Genomic DNA, 27535 nt, shown 5'->3' with positions numbered 1-27535 from the left:
CTCTGTAGCCATGAGTCAGCATGCCGTTAATATTTCATGAGTTCTCTTTTCTATTCCTTTATTTTCATGCCTCTCTGAAAAGAGGCTATTACTGTCACTTCTGGTCAGTCTGAAGACTTTTGCAAGATTAATCTTAATAAAGCACTATTTCAGTCACCTTAATTATATCATTGGTCTGCGAGATATTTTCAATAGCTCCTTGTCCTCTATCTTCAGAACCCTCTTCTGTTTGCATTCCTAATCTTAAGGCTTTGCTGCAGGCACAATGTTCAGTTTGTTCATATTCATTTACTTTGCCATTTCACTTCCTCTTCTGCCTGTTTAAATCCTACACAGCTTTAAGGCCTAAATTCTGTCTCTCCAATGATGTCTTTTAAGATCCTCAGATATCTTTTAAATCTCTTATTGTCATTATCACTCCTTGGCAGTTCATATATATCCTGTATCTTCTTTATGTTTTCGTATATAGAAATCCAAAAAAATTCAATTATGTATTTATTGTAACATCCAAAATATGTTCCTATAGAAAGAATGAAATCTACTTTTTGTTGCAAGCTGCCCTTAAATGTCTCTTTATTGCAAATATAGCTTTAATTCAGCTAATTAAAAAAGAGTAGTCTTATTCTTTATAGCTTCTCTCGTTCTTTGATTCTTCTAAACTCTTCTGTTCTCTAAGTGTTCATGGTTTTCTTTGTAACTCCACAGGTGTTTTAACAGTCCCTGGGGATGGCTATGGTATTGAAAGGTTGACATTTTTATTGTTTGTAACTTGTACAGTAAATAGCCTTAAAGGCAAGAGTTTATTCATTTATTAGTTCAACAGATACTTATGAAGTACCTATTATATGCTAGGTGCGGGTGTTATATCAGGGGAAAGAAAGATTCCTATCTGCATGGAGTAAAATTTCTAGTTTGATATTCTGGCCTGTCCCCAAACCAGTATGCTTCAAAATAATGTTTATTGTGTCAGTAAATGCTAAATATTTCACTTGGATGCTAAAATTTTAGTTGAAAAATTAATGTTGTCAATTAAAGTCTAAAGATTTTCTTTTTTTTGTATCATTTGAAATAGAAAACCCTGAAGATGTAGCTCGTACTGTTGGATTTTCAAAAATTAACCTTAGACAAGGAAAGTTTGAAGTCACCATCTTTGACTTGGGAGGTGGAATAAGAATTCGAGGAATCTGGAAGAATTACTATGCTGAATCCTATGGGGTAATATTTGTTGTGGATTCCAGTGATGAAGAGAGAATGGAAGAGACAAAAGAGGCTATGTCAGAAGTGCTCAGACATCCTAGGATATCGGGAAAGCCTATATTGGTGTAAGTAATGTTAGCATCATTGTAAATGTAGGGACGATGGCATTGGCCACTAAAGAAATTTACGTGTTACAAACTACTGAATAAGCTAAAATAGTCATGCTTTAGTATACTAAAATGTATGTAATTAACTGGGAGTTGTTAATTTACTGAGGCCTTGTTATAATGCTGTCTGTAGGGAAAAAGGGCTAAGGCTATAGAATTCTTAAAAGTGGATCTCTTCGATATTCAAATATAAACTCATTGTTTTATGTGATAGTTTACTTTTTATAGAATTTTGCATTTTGAAATACTCCATTAACAAGGTTCTAAAATATCTTTTAATTTTTTTCTCTTTTAATAACTTGTATTTTGCTTTTGTCCTTTTTTCCTTAGTTATTATTTCAGAGTTATGTAAACAGTTTATTTTTCTAATACCACATTGATTTCTCAGTTTTCATGTCTACATTTCCATATTGAACATGTGATTGTTATCAAATTAGACATACACTTATATGATTTCGTCCATGTGGGTGAACATTTTTTAAAAACGGAGTTACAAAGGACTTTTGCACTACCACCCCTCATAGCATTTATGCATAGTAAACAGTAGATGGTGCTATAACCGTGAGGCATAGCAAACTGAAAGTAGTTTAAATTGGTCTTTAACTTGTAGTAAACTAAATGTTTGTCCTTGCCATCTTGTCCCTTTTCCCTTGTTCTTGTGGTTCATTATTAAGGATTAAAAAAAAAAAAAAAAAATCAACCTGTCACGTGGTTAGGTGAAAAATTGTCGAGTTTCTCAGTGGTCTTCAGTAGTAAATGAACATTTTTAAATGAGGTGGTTTGGAAACTCTGATTGCAAAAGTTAAAACTGTATTATGTGATTTATTGGTAAAATTGATACTTTTAAATTTTTATATATTTAATTAGAGAAGTTATTTGATTCGTATAAGCAATTCTCATGTTTTATTGAATCTAAAGGAAAACTTTTAACAGGGATATGTATGAAGAGAGAACTTTGCAGAACCCCATAGGCTAAATTGGTGTTTACAAATGTTTAAGCAGGGAATCAGTGATTTCTAGACTAAAGTAAAAAATATTAATGATGGTTATTTGTAAAACAATATCATGTGCTTTTTTAAAACTAGTCATTTAGTTTTTTTCATTTACTCTTTTATGGATTTATTCATTAATACATGCATTAATTCAACAAATATTTATTTGAGCATCTACTATTGCCAAGCATAGAATCTTTTCTATAATCACAGCATTGCCAAGGGTTGGGGATGTGTTTGGGAATAAAAATAACAAAAATCCAAGTTAGACCTCAGGAACTTACATTCTAGGCAGTGAGATACACACTAAATATAATTAATAAGTTACATTATATATTAGATCATCAGTGTATTGAAAACAAACAAGTAAAAGAATATCAGAAAGCCTATGGTGGTAGTGATGACAAGGGCATGTTGCTCTTATAATTAGGATGATCCTAATAGGCCTTATTGAGAAGCTGACATTTGAAATGAGGGAGTCAGTCATGCAGATATCTATGGAAACGGCTCAAAGTAGGGGTATACAGTTGTTAAGTGACTACAGTGATTACTGAGTAATCAAATAACAGCAAAATATTTGCTTTCAATTCTGTCACCTCTCTCAGCTAGTGAATTTCCTGAATAGAAAAGAAAATACACAACTATTGTGATTGCTTCACCATTATAAACTCATAGTTAGTGAGAATTCAAAGATATAAGAATTAATTATGGACAGTGTAATATGTTTATGAAATACAGAATGGTTTGCCATTTGACCAGATTTTCTCACGGGATTTTTACAATCAGAATTTTATTACTAAAGGTAAACTGCTTTTTGGAAGGAATGTGATTCAAAAATATACAAAATGTATACAAAAGTACACATTCTTAGTACATTTCAAAGATAGAGGGAAAGGTTTTTTATATATATTTTTATTGATATTTAATAGTTGTACATATGTGGAAAAGAATGTTTAAAAACATGTTTGACTTACCATCCAGATCCAGCCACCGTTAGCATTTTGATGAGTTTCCTATGCATATATATTTATGAGACATGTAATGTATACAGTATTCATATAATAAATACAATTTTGGGCCGGGCACGGTGGCTCATGCCTGTAATCCCAGCACTTTGGGAGGCTGAGGAGGGTGGATCACGAGGTCAGGAGGATCGAGACCATCCTGGCTAACATGGTGAAACTCTGTCTCTACTAAAAATACAAAAAATTAGCCGGATGTGCTCGCCTGTAGTCCCAGCTACTCGGGAGGCTGAGGCAGGAGAATTGCTTGAGACCCGGGAGTAAGAGGTTGCAGTGAGCCAAGATCACGCCATTGCACTCCAGCCTGGGCAACAGAGCAAGACTCTGTTTCAAAAATAAATAAATAAATAAAATTTTATATCCTACTCTTTTTTAAATATGTTTATAAACACCTCTTGAATGTCTGCCCAAGCCCCATATTTGAAAGTTCTCCTGTTTACCTTTTTCTCTCTGACTTGCAATTAATTTTTCTTATTGATATTACTATCTTACTATCGTTTGAATCTCTTCACTACTCTGTTTCCGTTTAGTGTTACCTCCCTTCAATTCCTCTTCTCTAATCACCTGTGTTACTGATAGGAACAGTCCCTTAACCAGTCTCTAACTGCCAGTCTTGCCTGCCCCCCAAGTTCTCCTCTACACTGCCGGCGGTTCTTTTCTTTATTTGATATTTTTCAGATTACAAAACTGGTACATGCTTGTTATGACCAGTGAAACAATACAAGAATATGTAAAGAATATGAGACTTTTAAAAATACAATTTTGATAATTTTACTACTTCTTAGCTTAAAGTCCTTCAAGTTCCTTTCATAGTTCCATGCAGATAAGAAATTCTTTCTTTAAACTAATTTAACCCCTGCACCTAGAAATAATGCCTAGCATATAATAGGTCTGGCACTGACAGATCTGCTGTATAATAAGTAGGAAAGATGTTCAGCGGAACTATGCTAAGCTCAGTGCTAGAGGATGGAGTCTGTAGAAGGGTAGCAGGAGGGGATACCTGTATTAGAGTCAGGTGGCAGTTCTGTTTGTTGCACACAGCTTCCTCCTTACTGCCCACAGGCATCTGGACCACTCATATGCCAAATACATTTACAGCATCTAATTTCTTCTGCCCATGCCTTATCTGAGCCTAAACTAGTTGAGGTAACGCACAGTGCCTCTTAGAAATCATTTTAATGCTTGGATAACTTTCTCCTCCTACCCCCAATAACAAGCAAGCAGAAAACAAGACCTCTGAAAAGCTTCATTTAATAGAAGGAAATAAACCTAAAGATTAAGAATCTTTTCTATAATCACAAAATTACAAATTGACAGAGCGTGAATTCATTGTTATTTGTGGGAAGTAGAGTAGAGTGGATGACCACAGTAGCAGGTTGCGACAATCTTTAGTTCTTCTCTACTTGCTCCTACACACAAGCCTGACAGCATGTGTTATGGCAAATAAGGCCTTGGCCAGTGTCTCAGTCTGTTTTCATGCTGCTGATAAAGTCATACCCAAGACTGGGAAGAAAAAGAGGTCTAATTGGACTTACAGTTCCACATGGCTGAGAAGGCCTCAAAATCATGGTGGGAGGCAAAAGGCACTTCTTACATGGTGGTGGCAAGAGAAAATGAGGAAGATGCAGAAGCAGAAACCCCTGATAAAACCGTCAGATCTCGTGTGACTTATTCACTACCATGACAACAGTATGGGGGAAACTGCCCCCATGATTGAAATCGTCTCCCACCAGGTCCCTCCCACAACATAGAATTATGAGAGTACAATTCAAGATGACATCTGGGTGGGGACACTGAGGTAAACCATATCAGCCAGATGTTACTTGATGTCACAGACTGGAGGTTTTTCTTGAAAAGTCAGAATCAGAGTATGAGTAGGCTTCTTTGTTTTATTAGCTCAGAAGTTCTTTTTGGCAGTTATATAGCATTTATTAATCAGCATAATATTTTAATTAAAATCTTCTGAAATAAGTGGTGAAAAGCTGAAAAATCGTTAGTTTAGGGAGAAGACAGAATCTGGAACCTGGATTCTAAGAGCTACTGTGAATTTGTTGATAACCCTGATAAGTCACTTTACTTCTTTGGGCTTAGTTAAATGCCTCTTCTATAATAAAAGTAACTGTAAAATATTCTAATTCTTTGTATTCAGCTGTGTAGAGTGGCATGAACCAGAACCAATTTCAATAAAAAATTAAAAATGATTTGCATTCCTTTTAAAGAGAGTAAAAATAAATGCCATGCAAACATTATGCTTTGCAATCATGTTAACCTACAAAGTCCTTTTTCTCTCACATCAGCTATTTAGAAATTAACTTTAGCTTGTACTGTAAGGTATGAATTACGTTATCTACTCTTGCCTGCTCCCCACCCCCCTTAACTATTTAGAGCTTAATTAATCTAGCTGGCCCTTGATAACATTTTTTTAAAAATACAAACAAAAAACCTTCAAACTAGGTAGTCTTGACAAAGAAGGCCTTTCCAAGAGAAAAAGTAAACAGGTTTTGCAACTTTATAAATAGTGCAGAAAGCAGCAGTAATCCCAAATTTTAAGCTCAACATCCAGTATAGACATTTTCCGTTAATAGTACAAGGCATGATTTGTTGATTACCTGAGGAATAAACTGAGCTTCGAGGTATTTTAAACAGCTTAATCTGTTGAAATTTTCAGCAGTCCAGGGTTACACTGATGTCATAAGAAGGCACATGCTCTTTCTACACCCCCTCTCGCTAGTACCTGTAGAGTCTTAAAAGCTGGCCTCAGAGCGATAATAAATTACCCCCTCTTTTTATAGTTGAATCTCCTAATGCTTTTAACCAGAGTAATCCTGGAGAGGCACAGGCTAAAATTTTCTTTTAGGATAATAATTCTATTTGTATTAGCACTCTCAAACTACTGGAAAGTGCCACTTTTCTCATTACACACTGCCCGCTTTTCTGTGGAGTTACATGAACTACCTTAACTTTTGGCCAGTCTTCACAAATTGAATGATTACAGCAAAAGTGATATATGTATAGAGTTTCACTTGGGGAAGACAACATGATATCTCTGATTTGATCTTACTGGATGTTATGAGCATTCCAATAAAAAAGTTTCTTGGCTACTCTGGGGACACTGCATATGGGGTAGCCCTGCTCCTCAAGGAGCAGTAAAATACATTAGGTAGGTAGGTAGGTAGATAGATAGATAGATAGATACATACATACATACATACATACATACATATTCTTGACCCAGGGTCTTTGCACCATGAGTGGTCTCCCAAGACCTTCTGAAATCATACACAGAATCCCAAGTGTATGTACATTTTTCTTGTGAGCAGATCCTAAAGAAGTTTACAACTAAAAAGATTAAAAACCCTTTCAGTGATTTTCCATATTAGGAGAAACAATAGCCAGGCTTTAATTATTACTTTTTCAACATGAGATTTTTTTTGTTTGTTTCCAACCTTTATATGCTTATTTGACTCACCTTCCTTCTAGGCAGTATTACAGCAAAATGTTAGTTTGCAAGTTTCTTTTAGTCATATTCCTTATTGTAAGTGCCCAGGAGAAGTTAAATAGGTTATGGTTATCCTAATACAGTTATCAGAAATTGAATCAAACATACTTTTATTATGTTAAACATTTACATAATAAGAGAATCTGAGTCCTGTTTTAGAATGCAGGAGACCTATAGATACAGAATTGTGGTCTGCCTATGTCACATAATCAGTTGATCCTTAGATAGAGTGGTGAGTCCCCTAATTTCCTCTGAAACCCCTACTTATTGAATTTATAAGGTCTGTTGGCTTAAGATTTCTCTCCTTTCAGTGGAGCCTTACCACACTGTCATCTTCATTAATGTCATTTACTTATACTGTTGACTCATCTCCAGATGTCCTTATTGAATGTTTCCTTTTGTCTCTTAATGACATTCAGCTTCATAGCAGCTGTAATTTACAGTAAAGATTCTTAGCCAATTGATTTTGTAGGTAATTTAAGCACTGGGAGCCTGCAGAGGTCCCCATCCCTGCCTCCCCTATCACTTCAATCTAGTTAGAAACAAAATAACAGAAAAAAACTCTTTGGCAGTGTTACTAGGCAGCAAGATATTGTCTATGGACCACCTGCCTCAGCATCAGCCTAGACCTTCAAAATTTTTGAAGGTGAGACCAGATATACTTTGGGGTTTTTTTCCATATGTGCTGTCCAGATCATTCTGATTCGTAGCAAAAATTGAGAACTACTGGTGTAGGAGAAAGTGTAAGTCAGAAAGGCCCTAAGTGGGTTATTTAATCTTTCTAAGCTTTTATGTCTGCACTTGTAAATAGGGATTATAATACCTGTCTTGTTATGTGAATTCCAAATAATGCATTTAAAGCCTCTCAAGCCTCTAGTACAGTGTTTCACTAGTGTTCTGTAAATGCAATGGTGGATATGAATATCGTTATTATTGATAATATACTGTGTCCGGGTGTAGAAGAATTAGGAGAACCAGTTTCAAAGTATTTCATCTTACGAATTCAAGCTCTATGAAGCTTGTAATTACAGAAAATGGCACAGTTTAGTAGTTATGAATATGAGCTTTAGTGCTCATAGTAATTTTTATTTTTATTATTGCATACTTTTAGTATTGCAATATTTTGCCTTCGCTTCTTTTAATAATTTGTTTCCCTTTAAGGTTATTATTTTAAGAAAAAATAATGACTTTTAGTGCCTATTATGTATATAAAATACACAAAATGCTACAACTAATTATCATGTTACCTGTTTTGTTGAGGTTAAGGTGATACTAATTGGTTTGAAAACAGAACAATGAAAACGGTTTCTGATACATTGCTTTGTGATGATTTTTTTTTGTGCTTAAGTCTTGCTTTAAAAGCAGTATGTTCTAATATAAAATGCTGAAAGAAAATAACTATTTTACAAATTCATCTGGATATAATTGTACTAATGAATATTAAATAGTACTTAATATTATCAGTTTTCATGATAAACAATTTAGGAACAATTACAAACAGGCATCACTAAGGCTGCAGAAAAAATTTTAGAAGGAACAACAGAGAGACATCTATCACTAGTCAGCTGTGGAGTTTATCATTTTTAAATTTATCTTTTTTGTAATGTTTCTTAAATATTTGAAGCTGAGATACATGAAACATCTTTTTCTCTAGCGATGCTTGATAATGGACACAATAGAAAGCTCTTCGATTTTGTGATATTTTATAAATTAAAAATTATTTTGTATTATTTATGAAATACATATTTTACATATACAAATTCAGTCATTTCAAATACCCCAACCTGTCTTGACATATTTTCCTTCATCGTACGTAGCTGGAAAAGCCACTGTCTTGGTTAGACCCAGTCATCTACACATTCTGTGCTAGCACACAAATGCCAAACATTGATAGATTAGTAATATGTGACTGTGATGGCTGATCTCACATTAAAGTCATCATAACTGCCTGATTATCTTCTTATCTTTCTTAGAATGTTTGTTGTTCTCTCAAAATGACAGTTGCCCTCCTTGTCCTCTCTGTTCTCCCTTAATCCCACTGTGCTTTCAGTTTTTGCCTGAGTTCTTTAAGGAAATAGAAACCATCGCACAAGAATATTCTCATTTTTTCCACTACCACATTTACTCAACTGTCTGCTTTGATTCCTAAACCCTACCTTTTCTTCTATAGTATGGAAGAAGGGTTTCTCTTGCTACCCAAGTCCGGCTTCCCCATTTGTGCTTCCTATTCCACCTCTTTCTGCTCTTACATAATAGTATCCCTTCCCTTTCTTATGTGAGGAGTTTCTCTCTCTGGATCTTTCCTGTCAGCAGAATGTGCTTTCATGTTTCTTGCCTGGAAGTATAGTGGAATCCTTTCACTCTACATCTCTCTCTAGCTATTGATTACTTTTTATAGTACCTTATTCAAACTTCTGGAAAGAATTGCATGTAGGGGCTGCTGTATTTCTTCATGTCACGTTCTTTCCTCAGCAGACTCCATTTGTGCTTCTATTTCTATAATTCCTTGAAACTGCTCTTCTTGGAGTCAATAATTGTCTTCGTGCTGCCAAATCTATTGTTATTTTACTGCTCTTTTTTACCTAAAGTTGACTGTTTCTTCACATTTTTCCTTCTTTAAACTCTCCTTTTGCATTGGCTTTCCTTATACCTCATTGACAGTTTCAGTTAGTTTCTTATATTAACTCCTCTTCTTCTTTGAGTCTAAATTTTGAAATACTCCAGGCCCTTATCTGCGCTTCCAGTTTTTTACATCCACATACTTTTCATACCACCTTACATACCATTTATTTACTCAAATGACCCAAATCTGTACTTCCGGTCCTGACATATCTCAAGCACTCCTACTGATACAAGTAATATCCTAGAAGCCTCCACTTGGACCTTTTAATAGTCATTTCAGATTCTCTTGACCAAAATAGCATCTTTGATTTCCTTCTCATGGCCAATTCTGAAACCTTCGTCTCTGACTTTTCCCATCTCAGGAAATGGCATCATCATCTAATCTGTATCCTGTAATTCTACCTTTTAAATCTATAGAAGTTAATCTAACTTTTTCCACCACCACTATACAGTATGTAGTAAGAAATGGTTAAGAGCTGGTTCTGGAGTCAGACTGCCTGGGTTCATATCCCAATTCACTATGTGCAGTTTCTGTGACCTGGAACAGGTTACTTAATTTTGTTGCACCTCAGTGTTCATATTGGTAAAATTGTAAAAATAGTGTCTACTTCATACTTTATCTACTCTGAAATAATTGGAACAATGACTAGGACATTGCGAATACTTTATTCCTCTTTAGTATTACTGTTGCTGCTGCCACCATCACCACCTTCTCTTCCATCCTAGTCCAAGCCTCCGTCATTTCTTCCTACTGCATTAACTTTCTAATTTTTTTCTATACCTATGTGCTTGTCTTCTACTCACCTCCTCCAAATCCATTCTAACTCATTCTTCATACAGTAGACAGAATGATCTTCAAGTGTAAATTATATAATATTACTATTAGGTCTAGAAAAATCTGAGAGCCTTGTGTTGATTACACTTGTGTAAACTTCAGACTTCTTTCCATGGCTTACAAAACCTTACATCTAGCCCTTGCAGACCTTTCTTAACCTCATCTCGTATCTCACTGCTCTTTTCTGACTATGCCCCAGCTGGATTGTTATTTTTTTCTTTGCACAGAGTTAGTCAGACCCTCCTCAGGGTCTTTGTACTATTTGTTTCCTATGCCTGGAATTATACCCTCCCTTGTACTCATTCAGATCTTCACTTAAATTTCACCTTTCAGAAAGGTCTTCACTGACTACCCAATCTAAAGAAGCACCCCTTGACAGTCTCTGTCTCATTTCATTGCCCTTTTATTTTAAGTCTCTGCCCAGAACTTAACATTATCTAATATTTGTATTTATCTGCTTTCTCCACTAGAATGTGAGTTGCAAAACTCTATCCCTGTGTTGTGTGAATTTAGACTGTATCTCTAGCTTATAGTGTAGTATAGCATTATCTTAAAGTTATAGCAAAATATTCAAGAATACAGTTGCCTTTAGTTTGACTTTATCTGCCAGTGTGTAATACATTGCCCTGTATGGACCCGAGTTCAAGAAACTTAACTCATCTTCTTATTCCTTAAGCTAGATTCAGCTCCCAGTTACTAATTAGATTCTTCAAGTACATAGTTGAGTTTTCCCTGATCTGTTGACGTTGAGTTAAGTTACCTTCTGAGGATAAAAGATTTGATAAAGGGCTGGGCATGGTGGCTCATGCCTGTAATTCCAACACTTTGGGAGGCTCAGGGGGGCGGATCACTGGAGGTCAGGAATTTGAGACCAGCCTCACCAACATGGCAAAACCACCCCTTCTACTAAAAATACAAAAATTAACTGAGTGTGGTGGTACACACCTGTAATCCCAGCTACTCGGTAGGCTAAGGCACGAGAATCGCTTGAAACCGGGAGGTGGAGATTGCAGTGAGCCAGGATCATGCCACTGCACTCCAGCCTGGGTGACAGAGTGAAACTCTGTCTCAAAAAAAAAAGATTTGATAAAGGTTCTAGTTTGGTTTAGCTTTATTGTAGCATGATTCTTAACTATTAAAATATTCTCAAATCAGCCAAATGGATTGCCTAGGTAGTCATTACTACTTAACAGATGAGAAAAATGTATAATATAGAGCTTGGTACCTGACCAAAAGACTAAGATTATTCATCTCATTTTCAATAGTTAATTTGTGAGTTGATGGTAACCGTATTTTTTTTACTTTAATTAAATAAAAGTGTGTTTTATGTAACTGGCTACAGAAGTTTCTGTAATTTTAGTGAGTTAGGGTTAAAGGGGAAAATTACAACTTAACAGTGATGAAAGGTATGTGAATGGATCCATGAGATGGAGAAAAACAATACAAGACACTGAAATATAAGCTATCTTTTACCATAAAGCTGGAAAAAGTTTTAAAATAGCTTCTTTATTTTGAGCTACAGCATGGACAGCACCAACAACACAGTACTCTGCAAGGATTTCTTTTTTTGTATTTTACAGCTAGTCCAAATTTCTCTTTAGTATTGTTAACATACTCTTTTGTACTATTCACTGTCATTTCAATATTGTTGATGCTCTCTCCTTGTTCCTCTACTAAAAGATATATCTGAATGAAAAGATCCCTTAAATCCTTTATTTGGTTCTCTAAATTAACAAGTTCCTTGTGTCTCTGTTCAATCTCTGAAAGTTGTGCTTTAGTGATACTGATTTCTGTAAGTAAGCTTTCATTAAAAATTTCCCATTTTCCTTGATGAAGCATATCATTTACATCTTCTTCAGACATCTCTTTTCCAGCAACTTCAAGCTGACGCAAAATAAATGTCTTGCACTTCTCTTGCTTTGCTGCTATTGTATCATTGTATATAAACATGATTTGCTGAAAATGGCGGAACATTGCAGCATGCTGAGATTTAAGTATCCTTGTGACCACTGAAGATGGACCATTTTCAACCTCTGACTTTTTAACTTCTTTAACTAAATCATTCAAACTTCTGTTGATGTGTTCTGCCTGGATTTTTACCTCCTTTGTAATGGTAGACTCTCTCTTAAGTAGACTAAACCTTCTCATTGAAGCTACCAGACTTTTCTGTTGCTGCCCAAATTTTTGAACATTGTCTGCCAAATTGTTAATACTTTCCTGTAGTTTTTGGATTTCATTTAGGTGTCTCTCAGCTACAGGCTCTCTTTCATAAATAACAGCTTGCTGCAGAAACACCCCTTGTTCCTCTGTTTCTGTAGTTGATACATGACTGTCTCTAGAGAGTTCAATTTCCTTTGTTCTCTGTTTTAGTTCTTGAAGTCGGTCTTTCATCTTCCCTTTCCTCCTAAGAAGCAAAAATTTTTGTGTTGAACAAGTAGAAATTTGGTATTTTTCCCCAGTAGCAGTTGACTTCACATAACTGTCTATATCCCAGCAAAAATTATCCTAGTTTTCTCAAATGAGGTTAAAAAATTAGAAAAAAATCAATGAGTTTCCTCATAAAAACCATTTAAATAGGGAAAGTAATATAAAATAATTTGTAAGTTACTTTGCATGTGAGTGCCATTTAGTTGTGTGCAATAGCTGAGAAAGCAGTGATGCAGACACAGTTGGTCAAAAATAAGTTCAATGTCATAATATTTATCACATGATAGTTTTTTTTAATAAAGAATGCTTTTGACTATACTTTCAACCTATACGATTAATCTTCAGATGCCAAAAGTGCCCTTGTTACTAAAGATACTGTTTCCAGTTAATTTGACCAATGTAACATTAAAAAATACGCATTTTGCTAAATATGCATCATTCAGTTAAAACCATTGTAGTGACAGTACAGATTTTATATGAGAACGTTAAGCTATATGGATAATATTGAATTTATTTTAAGTTTTCCGAAGCCTCTGAATTAACTTTTACTTGGCATAATGTTTTTTCTAGCTGTTGCATATATATGGAAATATTGGTTTGATTATGCTGATTTCTCATTCTTAGCATTCTTTTGCAAAGATATCCAGACTGTCTTAGAACAAAATTTATATCAATTTGTGTTAGGTGATACTTTTATAAACATGAGAATATATTTATATAAAATCTTATTTTGGGAGTAATAATATTGACACTCATCACATGCTGTGTTGGTAGTTATTCATAAGAATCAAATTGATGTACATAATTTATATTTAATAATATAGATATATATGACATGACATACATACATATAAAATGAAGGGAATAAAAAGCAGTAAAATACTATTATCACAGAGCAACTTGATTTTAGAAATGTCTTTCATGACATTTTTGAAGATAAGAGGAGGCTGTTAGGGAGTACAAATAGCTCATTGGACCACATATAATATTAATATCAACCAGAAAAAAAGGTCTCTGAATGTGATGCTGTTATGCTGTAGGACTCAGTGTTTGATATGTTTATGGAAATATTTTTATTAATCTGGATGTTGTCATAGGAGGCATACTTAACAAATGTGTAGATGGTGTAAAATTTGGAGGACTCTTTAGTATGTTGAAGTACAGGGCAGGGATTCAAAGATTAAAATAGTGTGGAACTTTATACTAAAAATAACAAAAATATATTTAACAGGAATAGATTTAAAATATTTCATCTAGCTATAAGAAAAATATTTTCGTATCTACAGAGTAGAAGACCCTTGGGTTCACAATAGTGTCTATGAACGTATTGGAGATTTTAATTAATTAAGCTTTCTTTTTTTTTGATATAGAGTCTTGCTCTGACGCCCAGGCTGGCATGCAGTGGTGCGACCTCGGCTCACTGCGACTTCTGCCTCCTGGGTTTAAGTGATTCTCCTGCCTCAGCCTCCTAAGTAGCTGGGATTACAGGCGCCCACTACCACGCCCGGCTAATTTTTGTATTTTTAGTAGAGACTGGGTTTCACCATATTGACCAGGCTGGTCTCAAACTCCTGACCTCGTGATCCGCCCACCTTGGCCTCCCAAAGTGCTGGAATTACAGGTGTGAGCCACCGCTCCCAGCCTAATTAAGCTTTCTATCAGAACCATCAGAATAGTCACTATGCTTTTATAAATAATAGTCTGATGTATGGATGAACTAAACTCTGCCAACTCTATGCTATTCAGAGCAAATTGCAAGGGTAAGGGGAACTCAATGAACTTCTGAGCATATTTTGAGATGGAAATTCTTAAGTTAGGAATTACCAAACTAGCATGGAAAGGATGAGATTGGAAAATCATACCAAATAGAGACTCATTGAAATAAATGGTAATATTTGTCCTGTAAAAGAGAAGACGTAGGGTGTGTATACAGCTATCTTCTAAAACACAAAGGTCTGTGTATGCGAGTGGGATTAGACTTGCTTGGCGTAACTCCAAATGGCAGTGGGTGGAAATTACCTGGAAAGAGGTTTGATTCAATATAAAGAAGACTTTTCAAACAAATATTGCTTTCCCAAGATGAAATGAGCTGCTTCATGAGGTGTTGAGTTTGCCATCACTGGACATTTTCAAGATGTTCTCGAATGATGACTCCAGGCAGGCATGTTACAGAAATGATGCCTGTTTTGGGTAAAAGGTTAAACCAATGTCCTGGTAATATTCCTTTGGTTTTAAAGGACTGGTATTTTGTGAAATAGTCATTGAAGTCTACTATAGGTAAAGTTTTAAATGCTGTAATATATATTTAACAATTTCTGTCCTTGAGGAATTTATAATTTAGGGTGAGAAGGACAATATACAATTTAAAAGATAAACGGGATAATTTTAGTTTTTGATACAATAATCAGGCAGGGTCTCTCTAAGCAGATATTTGAGATGTGAGACTAAATGTTGAGAAGCCAGGCAGATGAAGAGCCGAGGGAGTGTATTGTAGGTATAGGAGTTGGGTTGCCAAGGGAGTGAATGAGACTGATATGTTTTAGGAACAGAGTTATTGCATAAGAACAAAGCAAATGTAGACAGAAAGGAATGAGAGGAGTAACATGGGAAGAATGAAGTAGAAAGGTAGGCATGGACCACATCATAAAGGACTTGTGGGCCAAAGGGAGGAGTTTAGATTTTATTCTAGGTGCAGTAGAAGACAGTTAAAAGATAAATAGGATATTGACATGATTTGTATATATTTTTTCTTTTTGATATGTAATTAAAACAAATTTTAAACTGAAACAGGGTGTCCCTATGTTGTCCAGGCTGGTCTTGAACTCCTGGGCTCAAGCCATCTATTTGCCTTGTCCTCCCAGAGTGCTAAGATTACAGGCATGAGCCACCATGCCTGGCCCTGATTTATGTTTTTAAAAGATGTTGTTGCTTTCTATATAGAGAATAGTTTCCTGGGGAGGGGGTGGAAGTAGTTCACAGAAGAGACTTTAATGATAGAGATGGAGTAAATAGGAACCATCAGGACATATTTTTGAAAGTAGAAGCAATAGGACATGATGATTTTAACCCATCAGCACTTAACACAATCATTTCTTGAGACACTTTGAAGAAAAGTATTTCTCCTGTTTTTTTCTCTTACCTTTTTGGCTCTTCCTTTATCACTATTTTCTTTTTCCTGGCTACTCCTTATCTTCCCCCACCTGTAAATATTGGAAGAATTTAGACTCAGTCTCATTTTTATCCATCATCATTTTTTAGTCTCATGGCATTAAATGCTGTTCGTAAGCTGATGACCCAAATTTGTATCTTCAGTTTAGGTTGCTCTTAAAAAATTGCCTACCTGACAGCTGCATTTGAACGCCTCTGTCCAAAATGAGCTCATAATCTTCCTCTGAACCCGTAAACTGCCCCATCTCTCTTCTGGCAACTCTATTTTTCCAGTTGCTCAGACCAGAGACTCAAAAGTCTTTTTTTGTTTGTATTTTGAAACCGAGTCTCACTCTGTCCCCCAGGCTGGAGTGCAGTGGTGCGGTCTCGGCTCACTGCAACCTCCGCCTTCCGGGTTCAAGCAATTGTCCTGCCTCAGCCTCCCGAGTGGCTGGGACTACAGGCATGTGCCACCACGCCCAGCTAATTTTTGTATTTTTATTAGTGACAGGGTTTTACCATGTTGGCCAGGCTGGTCGCAAACTTCTGACCTCAGGCGATCCGCCATCTTCGGCCTCCCAAAGTGCTAGGATTACAGGTGTGAGCCACTGCTCCTGGCTGGAAGTCATTCTTGACTTTTTTTTTTTCTACATTTCATACGCAAACACAACAAATCTTGTCAACATCTCTTTCAAAATGTATTTGGATCTAGCCACCTCTTACCATCTCCCTGGTTCAAGTCCCTGTTATTTTTGTTTATTTTTTATTTTTGAGACAGAGTCTCACTCTGTTGCCTAGGCTGGAGTGCAGTGACACAATCTCGGCTCACCGCAACCTCCGTCTCCCAGGTTCAGTCGATTCTTCTGCCTCAGCCTCCCAAGTAGCTGGGACTACAGGCACATGCCACCATGCCTGGCTAATTTTTGTATTTTTAGTAGAGATAGGGTTTCACCATATTGGTCAGGTTGGTCTTGAACTCTTGACCTCATGATCCGCCCATCTTGGCCTCCCAAAGTGCTGGGATTACAGGCATGAGCCACCTCGCCCGGCCAAGTACCTGTTATTTTTCATCTTGATTGTTAACAGTAGTCTCCTAAGTGTTCTCCTTGTTTCCTTTTTGCACCAACTACCCCCCATCCTGCCCCCACCACAAACCTCTGGTCTTTTCTTAACACAGAATTCAGAGTTAAAATACAGGTCAGACCATGTCATTCCTGTGCCTAAAATCCTCCTTTGGCATTATCTCTTAGAGGAAAAACTAGAGCCTACAAAGCTCCACAATGACTTCACCCCTTCTGTTACCCCTCCAACCTCATCTCTTACAACTCTCCCTTTCTCTCCTTCAGTCTCACTGTCCTTGCTGTTCTCACACAAATCCGGCACCATCTGGCTTTAGGGCCTTGGCGCTTGCCTTCTCTTCTGTTTGAAGTGTTCTTTCCCATGTAGTATGTGATGTATTTCCCCAACCCAGTCCTTACTGAAATGACACTCTCTGAGTTAGGATGTTTGTCACCCTACCTTGGACTATACCTTCTTTCAACTATCTGACCCTTCCCAACTTTATTTTTCTTAGCATTGTTCACTATTTAACATACCATGTATTTTACTTATTTGTATTAACTTAATTGTCTACTTTCTCCTCCCAATATTAACTCCGTGTGGTCAAGGGTTTTTATTCATTCTGGTATCTCATAGAGTTAATATTTGGAGGAGAAAGTAGAGGGTCTTTATTCTTTCCCAACACCTTGATGAGTCTTATATTTACTTGAGTTCTTATGTTGAGATCTTGATATCTTAGATTTACTTGAGCTCCTAATATGTGCCAGGCACTAAGTGTGTTGTATGTTCTTATAAGAACAAGTATTGTCATGATCTCTATTCTATAGATAATGAAATTAAGATCTCAGCTTTAGTAATTGAACCATGTTGTCAGCTAGTGGTAGAGTTGAGATTCAGATTCTGGCAGTATAGTTTGAAGGACTCAACTCTTTATATTATAGTATAGCATACTAGAGCGTAGTAACTTCGCTATGGTATAGCATAGCTTTACTATGCTATGAAGGTTTTTCAGTGGTGTTAGATCATTTAGGGTGAGTTCTGAAAAGAGGCAATTAGGTCAGTTAAGTGGTTGGGAAAAGAGCCAGATCACAAGGGATAAGACCTTGAAATCTGTTTTTGTCAGGAAAAGGTGTTTTATACATATTAAAAGTTTATTCAGAAACATTTGCTATATTACTTTATTGCCATGTGACTATATTGCTGAGCATTTTAAGTACTGGTGGGAAACATTTAAGAGCAAGTTTTTGTTGCTGAAATGCACTTAGAGCATTCTACTATTTATTTCACCTATTTTAAATATTTAATTCAAATAGCCGGTAATCTTTTGTTTTTGCCACTGATTTGCTATAGTAAAGGTAAAAAAGTTCAGTCAGTGCAATTTATGTAAATAGGGGACTTCTAAGCTGGAAAGAGATTCCATACCTCTCTTCCTCTGCATATTTTTATTGTCTATATTCTACTGGCAAGGAACAGTTTCTCTACCTTCAGAGTAGAACTAACCAAAGCTAGTGTTTTTATAAGATCCAAGGAAAAAAATAAGCTATGAATGATACTAAACCTGGAACAATTATGAAAGGAAGATTAGTCAGGAGGAATATTAGAAGATGCTATAGAAAGAATTGCCAATTTTAGGTGTTAAAAAGTTGTTTTTGTCTTTTGTGTTTAATATTTTATATATATATATATATTTTGAGACAGAGTCTCGCTCTGTTACCCAGGCTGGAGTGCAGTGTCATGATCTCAGCTCACTGCAATCTCCACCTCCTGGGTTCAAAGCAATTCTCCTGCGTCAGCCTCCCGAGTTCCTGAGATTACAGGTGCCCATCACCATGCCCAGCTAATTTTTGTATTTCTGGTAGAGACAAGGTTTCACCATGTTGGCCAGGCTGGTCTTGAACTCCTGACCTCAAGTGATCTGCCCGCCTCAGCCTCCCAAAGTGCTAGAATTACAGGTACAAACCACCATGCCTGGCCAAATATTGTATAAAATATTTGATGCTTATCCAAGTATAGATACTTAAAGACACATAAAACTATTGGGAAGTAATTGTGGAAACTTTTTACCATGTGGCAACTTTGTGAAAGCAGAATTATCACCCATGTTTTATTATATATATCTGATAAGAACTAGTCTTCTTTTCAGTATAGAGAAAATTTGATGTTAAAGTAAGTTGGCTTAGTAATTTATCTTGTATAGCTTCCTAGTGTTCATTTTTTGGTTTAGTGGTATTTATGACTTCCTAATCTATAAGCTCTTTCTAGTATTACTATATTGATGCTGAAAATAAATTATTCCTCAAAGTGTTGAAGATATCATGTCGCATTTAATATAGCCATAAACTTTTTAAATAAGCTTTTTAAAAATGTTATTTTTTCCCTCAAATTAATAATGCATGTACACAGGTTAACAAGTCAAGTCATGTCAAGGCTTCTAAAGATATATATCTGACCCTTACCTGCCGTACCACATCCTCTTTCCAATTCTCCATTCCTTGAAGGCAGTCATAAAGGCAGTCATTTTCAGCCCCTTAGCTATATGTTGCTTCTAAACTCCTATTTCTAGGTAATTTGCATGTGTAGGTATTTTTGCTTCTTCAGTTTTATTTTATTTTATTTTATTTTTGAGACAGAGTTTCGCTCTTGTCACCCAGGCTGGAGTGCAATGGTGTGATCTCAGTTCACTGCAACCTCCTCCTCCCCGGTTCAAGCAATTCTCCTTGCGTCAGCCTCCTGAGTAGCTGGAATTACAGGCACCTGCCACCACGCCCAGCTAATTTTTGTATTTTTCATAGAGATGGAATTTCACCATGTTGGCCAGGCTGGTCTTGAACTCCTGACCTCAAGTGATCCACCTGCCCCAGCCTCCCAAAGTGCTGGGATTACAGGTGTTAGCCACCGCACCCGGCTGCTTTTTTGGTTTTAGTTATTTTATTGAGTTGCTTCTATGGAAAATGTGGGTTTAATCTTCTCTCATACCCCCATTCTTCCCTCAGCTTCCCCCTTTTAATATAGTTATATCACAAATTTTGGTTAATCAATATTTTGTGTTTACATTATTGTGACTACCCAAATATTATTTATATGTGAGTCACCTAAGGCACTGTAGCTATATTTCCTTTCTCAAATAATCTTTTAAATTATTTCTATGTTTTTTCAATGGATAGAGATAGAAAATGAATATATTTAAGAAAACTTCTTATTGACATATTTATACATATACAGAAAGTCCCCCAGAACATAAATGTATATTATGGTGATTTTTCACAAAGTAAATACATCCATGTAACTACCACATAGATCAAGAAACATATAACATTTAATTTTAAGAAACTATTAATTACCAAAGTTTTTCACCTGCTTAATTTTGTACATATGCATGACTAATTCATTCTAAAACTGAAGTGAATTGAAAATATCCTCTTGATATATTTAAATATAGAATATATATATTTTTATTTCATTTCATTCATCTTTTGAGGCTCCTTTCCTGGAACCTCTAATTTAACCTGATTGTGTTAGAATTTTTTTTTTCCTCTTTTATATTCTCTCTTTCTGATTTCCAATTCCTCACCTTTCTTGGTTTATCTCCTTGATTTGGGAATGTACCATAGCTCCTTTTCAAAACATAAATGCAATGATAATTTGCATTACTGAAAATATTTTTATTCTGTCCTATACTTGAATACTATATTTTCTGTGGATATAATTTTCAGTTGGAAATTATATTCCCTCAAAATTTTGAAAGTTTTGTTACTACGTCTTCTAGTTTTGTTACCTCTGAATATTCTGCCCTCTGTTTTCTGATATTTTGTAGATCTGTTTTTATATTTCCTTTCATGAATTTCTTGACCTTTTTTTTCATATTCCTGGTGTTCTGAAATTTCACAATAATGTGATCTGGGGTAGGTCTCCATGCATTTATTTGGTAAACATTTAGTTGGTCTTTTCAACCTAGAAGCTCATGTATTTAGGGGCTTGCTTTTTTTTTTAATAATTTCTTTAAGAATTTTATTTTCTCCATTTTCTTTGTATTATTTTTATGGCCTTTCAGACATTAAGAAAATTAAAGAAACAGTCCAGTCCAACAAAAGCAACGTCCAAATAAGGGGAATTTTAAAGTGACTTGCCTAAGGCCACACAACTAAAAGGTGGCAGATCCTACGTTTAGACATGTCTACTTGATTGCAAATCTGTTCTTTTTCCCCTATTGTGTATTGAGTAGAAATTGGTTATCCTAGTGAAATATACACAAATAATGTTTATATCAAATACTGTATTATGTTACTAATATACATACTGTATCTATTTAAAAGAAAAAATTTAGCAGGAGATAATATAGCATATAGGATCTAAAATAATGTTGTTGTTTGAAGCTTTATTAGGATCTTTAATATAATCAGACCAAATTGATCACTTTACACTATAAAAGAAGAAAAATAATTTGGATCTCACAGACTGATGTTTACAGAAAGTCTAAGAAATACTGAATTTTATATTTGGTACTATATGGAGATTGGGATTCTTATATTTTCTTCTGCTTCAAGTCATAGTCATCTAACCAAATTTCTGTTTCCTTCTCTTGTACTAGCTTGTCACTATGAATTCTTTTTAAAAAATTAATTAATTAATCAATTAATAGAGAAAGGATCTCACTTTGTTGTCCAGGCTGGTCTTGAACTCGTAGCCTCAAGGGATCCTTCTACCTTGACTATGAATTCTTAAAAATACAGCATATATAGCTGAAGTGCTAGTTGCCACATTATTTTTTTTTAAACTGACTTGCACCTGTGTAAATATAGGGAAAAAGGAAGAGTAACAGTGTTACAAGCTCAGAGGAGAGAGAAAGAGAAAGTGGCATCAAACAAAACAGATTTTGATTTTCTATCCATAAAAATTAAGTCCTATATTTATACAATGGTTCAGTAGCTTTTAACAATCATTAATTTTCACATTCCTCAAGAACTACAACATCTTGAACTTTCTCTTTGGTTGCATGGTTTGGAACAAATCCTGAAACAACTCCCTCTAACATTTTTATGACTGGAAAGATCTTTCTCCTTTTTTGGGTGTGTTGTTTTGTTTTATTTTTGAGATAGGATCTCACTCTATCACCCAGGCTAGAGTATAATGGCTCAATTGCAGCACACTGCAGCCTCTACCTCCCAGGCTCAAGCGATCCTTTCCCCTCAGCCTCCCGAGTAGCTGGGACTACAGTTGCATGCCACTGTGCTTGGCTGATTTTTTAAAATTTTTTGTAAAGATGAGGTCTCGCTATGTTGCCCAGGCTGATCTCTAACTCCTGGGCTCAAGCAATCTTCCCACCTCAGCCTCCCAAAGTGCTGGGATTATAGGCATGAGCCAGTGCACCCAGCCTCTTTTTTAAAAAATTAGAAATAAAGTAATCAAAAGCCTTTTTCTAAAGCATCATAGTTTTAAAATATTTTAAGAAATAGACTATTTCAAATTGATATTGGAGCACGGTGTACACAGGCCTCTAGGAAGGTGAATTTTCCTGTGAAGTGCCTTTGAGAAGGTGCATTTTACTGCCACTGATTTTGGAAAGCAGGATATTTGAGTCTGACCTCTATAAAGGGTTTTTTTTTTCCTGGATTTTTATCCATGTAATATCATTCCCTGAACACGCACCACACTTTTATATTTGAATAAAAGGTACTTTAAGGAGCCCTTTAAAATATATTAATATGCCCTTTTTATTTATTAATCTTAATTTACAAGCAAAAAACAAAATATTCTTTTTTAATATCTGTATACATTATTGATATTAAAGGCAAAACATGGAAATAGAATCAGGTTTCCTTTCAGTGTTGTACATCATGGCAATGCATATTATGTAAATGATGTTTAAAGTGAGCTATAAAAGTTATACTGTGTCTTGGTTTATGGATCCTATGCCTGTATTTCTTTTGAACATTTAGAGAATATCTATGTGAAAGTTCCTTTACATTATTAGGTTATTTCTAGTTTCTTAGGAGTAAACTCCTATGTTTGCTGTGGCCACTGACTAGTGACCACTCTGTTAAAGGTGGGCAAGTGTATTTAGTGAAATTTGTCAGTAGCCTAGCATCATTGGGGAATTACAGAAGAATGCTCTGAGTGTCCTGATAAATTATGGATACATTGAGGCTATTTTTTTGATTGTCAGTACCAACGCCCCATGGAGTTTCCCCATTGTAGCACAGGTAGTATAATGTAGGCCTTATTTTTCTCTAGTGATTTTTGTAGGCTAAGTGGATATCTCACTTCCTGCTATAATCCTGGGCAAGTCAACAGAGTTACTCCTGTCTTTGTATACAGATTATGTTGTGTTATTCCTAGTTAACTGCTTCATCTAGGAAACTCAGTTTTAGTTCCCTATAATGCAACAAACTCTAAAGCTCAGCTTTAAGGTAAAGTATTTGCCCGGTGGAATTAGCTTTAATTACTGCTCTTCACTTTGGCTTTAAGTATGTTTCCTCATCATTTCTGGCACCTGAAAACTTCTCTCTTTTTTTTTGTTTGAAACAGAATCTCGCTCTGTCGCCCAGGAGTGCAGTGGCACCATCTCGGCTCACTGCAAGCTCCACCTTCCGGGTTCACACCATTCTCCTGCCTCAGCCTCCAGAGTAGCTGGGGCTACAGGCGCCCGCCACCATGCCCGACTACTTTTTGTATTTTTAGTAGAGATAGGGTTTCACTGTGTGAGCCAGGAGAAAACTTCGCTTTTTTACTCTAAAATTTAGGGATGTTGTTTTAAAATTTGTCTTTTTTAAACTTATGATTACATCAAATTCTGTATGTTTAGAGAAAGAGGGAGTAACTTCTGTGTCTGTGCATTTTGACTGAAAGTCATAGTTGCTTATCTTTACAGAATTAACATAATTGAGAATGTTTCCCTAAATCCTTGTTCATCTGTGTAGAAATTGACTTAAGATAGGTACTCAAATATGTTTATATACGGTATATAAATTACATTTTCTAGTAGTTGCATACTCATAACTATATGTATAACTATCCAATTTATTGATCTTATATCTTCATTAATTAGAATATTAGGCAAAATGAGACAAATAAGCATGTTAGAATTTAAAACATGCAAGGACAGGATTCATATAAGCATAAAATATGAAGCTCATAGTTGTGAAATCATTTAATTGCTTAGACTAGGTGAAATTGATGAAATTACTATTTTATGCAGTCTATTCTGTACCTTAAATTTATTATGTTGGAAGAGTTATATACAAATATGAATCATCTTTTATTATGTTTAACTTACAGCATTGCTATACAGTTTTGAATTTTACTAGCAAGAACTGTATCTGTGAGCTTAAACATGATATTTAAAAAAGAAAGAACACTAACTCTTATGTATGATAATCAACTTGGACAACTTGTTCTGGGAAATAGAAAAGTAAACTGGTGCGACTCAAATAAAAGGTTCTCTGCCCTATTACAGACACTGAAAATCCCTAGAAACAGAAACATGAGTAAAAATTACCTTGTACTGTAAGAAATATGCTCTGGGATAGATATTTAGTGTATTTATAGATTTTTTTTAAAGTAGGCCATTTCTTTTGATAGTTACTGTAATGATTAAATAAAACATTTCAAGAAATATGACCAGTTTTTACCCAAGAGAAAACAGAATATTCTGTTGCTTTTGTATATGAAGTCAACTTGCCACATTTTTCTAGTGCAAGTGAAAGCAGAGGATCTTATTGTAATATTAACCTCTTTGGCTACTAAAGTGAGGGCCAAATAGTAGTTTCTAAAAACTAAAAAAAATTACAAATTGCATATATTGTCTAATTTTGAAGTATCTGACTTTTTTTTTTTGCAATGTAAACTTTCAGTGCTTTTTTCTACTTTTTATTTAGTGTAAATAAGTTATTGAATTAACTTGCTTAAACAACCTTAAGATCATTTTTGTTTAAATATAAGACGTATAATTTTTGAACTTTTATCTGATTCAAGTAAGCTGTACATACATAAAATGATTTTTATATTACATTTAAAACTGCATAGCTATGAAGATAATGTGTTCTAGGTATTACATGGCCAATTCTCAAGTCCACCTTTAAAATACATATAAAAGTCATTATTATTTTGATTTGAAATGGAATATTTATTAAATTCTGACATAGTAACAATTATAACTTTGAAAGTATCTAACCTATCTACATATGTTGTATTTAAATGATGCTGATTTAAATTTTTCAAACTATCAATTAAATGGTAACACTTATGTTAAATGGTATAACAAGTATTTTTAATATACTAGTTGAAATATTATAAAGGTTAGTGAGTAGTTCGATATTTTATGGTAGCCCTTTCACAAGATTATTTTCTCATTTTTTAAATTTTAGAAGATTCTAGTAAACAACAATGAAGCAATTAATTAAGACCATTATAGCAAATTATTTCAGATTTTTAAGGTTATACGTATGTGTCAAATTTGGATAAGCTGCTTTTCAGAGTTAAATATAAAAATGTTCTCTAAAGTAAGCACATTCATAGTCTGTCTATAAAAGAAATAATTTTAGATTTGTTTTTACATCTGACTTTCTAGTATTTTTTAAATGAGAGCTTACTTTTTAAAAGACTTAAAAATTTTTTCTTTCCTCTAAAGTTTTTATTATCGTAGTCTGTTTTCAAGAGCTTTATACCCAGATCCCAGTCAGCATGTCAGTAATATATGTGAACAAATCAGCTACGGGTACCCCTGTGCAAATCTAGCAAAACAAGTAACCCTCATTATTTGTTGAGTGATTTTTAAATGTAACAGTATAACCAGATTTCAGTCTATGGATACCTCATATTAAAAAGTACAGAAAAGAGTCATTTATTTACCTTTCTGTCTTCTTCCTTTTGTTGGTTTTCCACCTGCGGTGTTGGAGTCCTGCCTTTGAGAGAATATCTGAATATCATCTCATGTAATGTTTTGAACAAATTATCTAAATCTCTGTCTTATAGGGCACAGGCTAATTTCTGTATAGTTTTCATGTTGTAAATTGAAAGCCAACTAATGAAGTCAAATAAGGATAAAAGTTGTACTTTTGTTGTTAATAGCAAGTGAAAATAGATTGCTTACTTTACACCTGGAGAATCCAGTTCTGCCTGTCAGACGCCTATTCTTTAGATTAAAGGAAGATCATTTTCATTGGAGCTAGTCGGTAACAGGAAGTCCTTGTTAAACTGCCTACGTAGAGTATTTGGCACTGGATCTGCAAATTTAGTCCTACATTGTATATGTAATATATTATTCTAAGAAAATGGATTTGTATTTAAACAAAGGTTACTTTCTTTTCTATAGATATCAAAACTTGCTAAAAATATAGAATTAAATAGGAATGAAAAGAAGCTTGGTGTAAAAGCTTTTTTTGTTCCATTTACTTTAAAATGGTTGAAATCTGTCCTGTTTTAGGAAATCCCATAAGAGCTTAGCTCACAAAATCATAGAATTTCAGAAGGAGAACATCCAGGAAAGAGCTCATGTCTGTAAACCATTCATCCCACGTTACTTTTAATTTTTTTTGTTTTTTATTATGCCTGCTGTTTTTATTTTAAAATAAATTTTATACGGAACTAAAGTTATCCAGCAATATATGTTAAATCATTTATTTTGTCAATATAACAACTCAAAATTAATTTATACCAGAGGGAATTGTTTATAGGAAGAATTAAAAATGAAAATTTCTCTTGTACTACCAAATTTCAGACCCATTTTTTCTACCTGACTTGTTACTATTTGAGGGCAAGAAGAAGGAAATTGCTGTATCTATCAAAATCGTATATATATATATTTTTTTTTTGAGAAGGAGTCTTGCTCTTGTAGCCCAGGCTGGAGTGCAGTGGCACAATCTTGGCTCACTGCAACCTCCGCCTCCCGGGTTCAAGCAATTCTGCTGCCTGGGCCCTCTGAGTAGCTGGGATTACAGGCGCCTGCCACCACGCCCAGCTAATTTTTTTGTAGAAATGGAGTTTCACCGTGTTTGCCAGGCTGGTCTCGAACTCCTGACCTCAGGTGATCCACTTGCCTCAGCCTCCCAAAGTTCTGGGATGACAGATGTGAACCACCACGCCTGGCCAATCACATTTATATTTATTCTTTGTTTTAATAGTTCTACTTCCTGGAATCTGTACTCAAAATAAGAAATGACTCCTTTACACCCCTACTTTTTATAGCACTCTTTGTAAAAACAAAACACTGGAAACACAAAAGTCCTTCAGCGTAGAACTGGCTGAATAAATGATGGAACATTCAAAGGGGAGCATTTTGCAATTATAGAAAATAGTGAAGATTTTATTATACTGCTTCAGGGTACTTTCAAACTTTACTGTTCAGTTAAAAAAAGCATGCTGCAGAAGAATATATATAATATGCTAACTTTTAGGAAGAAAGGAAGGGTAGATATAAATATTGTATATATACACAAATACCTAAACCAGTCAATAGCATTGAATGTTCACAGTGCCCAAATTATGGTCCTTGAAATACCATTTTCTCCATACGCTTGTTTATATTTTCAAAAAGAAATAATGGGAACATGAACTAAACATGAATGAAAATG

The 27535-nt window shown here is 35.0% G+C and overlaps 2 protein-coding genes across 14 annotated transcripts in view; one reads left to right on the top strand and one right to left on the bottom strand.

The window, feature by feature from the left end:
- The window catches only part of ARL13B (ADP ribosylation factor like GTPase 13B), a 77114-nt gene that overhangs the window by 22416 nt on the left and 27163 nt on the right, over positions 1-27535 (top strand). For all 12 annotated transcript variants that reach the window (XR_009213158.1, XM_058437629.1, XM_058437626.1 and 9 more), the window contains one exon: positions 1073-1322. Coding sequence is in view for 11 of the 12 variants with exons in the window: in XM_058437629.1 (XP_058293612.1) it covers positions 1073-1322 (250 nt within the window). In the remaining variant the exon portion in view is untranslated. The remainder of the gene's footprint in view (positions 1-1072; positions 1323-27535) is intronic.
- Positions 11821-26130, bottom strand: STX19 (syntaxin 19). 2 transcript variants are annotated; one of them, XM_032150372.2, is made up of 2 exons: positions 25815-26130; positions 11821-12738 (listed from the first exon to the last, which is right to left on the bottom strand). In XM_032150372.2, the coding sequence occupies exon 2, from the start codon at positions 12723-12725 to the stop codon at positions 11841-11843; it is 885 nt and encodes a 294-aa protein (XP_032006263.1). In that variant the 5' UTR covers positions 12726-12738; positions 25815-26130; the 3' UTR covers positions 11821-11840. The 2 variants fall into 2 exon arrangements, with proteins under 2 accessions (XP_032006263.1, XP_032006262.1); XM_032150371.2 differs by lacking the exon at positions 25815-26130 and adding an exon at positions 15901-15964 and having other exon boundaries at positions 11841-12738.

The sequence above is a fragment of the Hylobates moloch genome, unplaced genomic scaffold (genome assembly GCF_009828535.3).
Source record: "Hylobates moloch isolate HMO894 unplaced genomic scaffold, HMol_V3 SCAFFOLD_4, whole genome shotgun sequence".
Classification (NCBI taxonomy): Eukaryota; Metazoa; Chordata; class Mammalia; order Primates; family Hylobatidae; genus Hylobates; species Hylobates moloch.
Note: the sequence above shows the minus strand (reverse complement) of the source record. Positions and strands in the feature narration are given on the sequence as shown.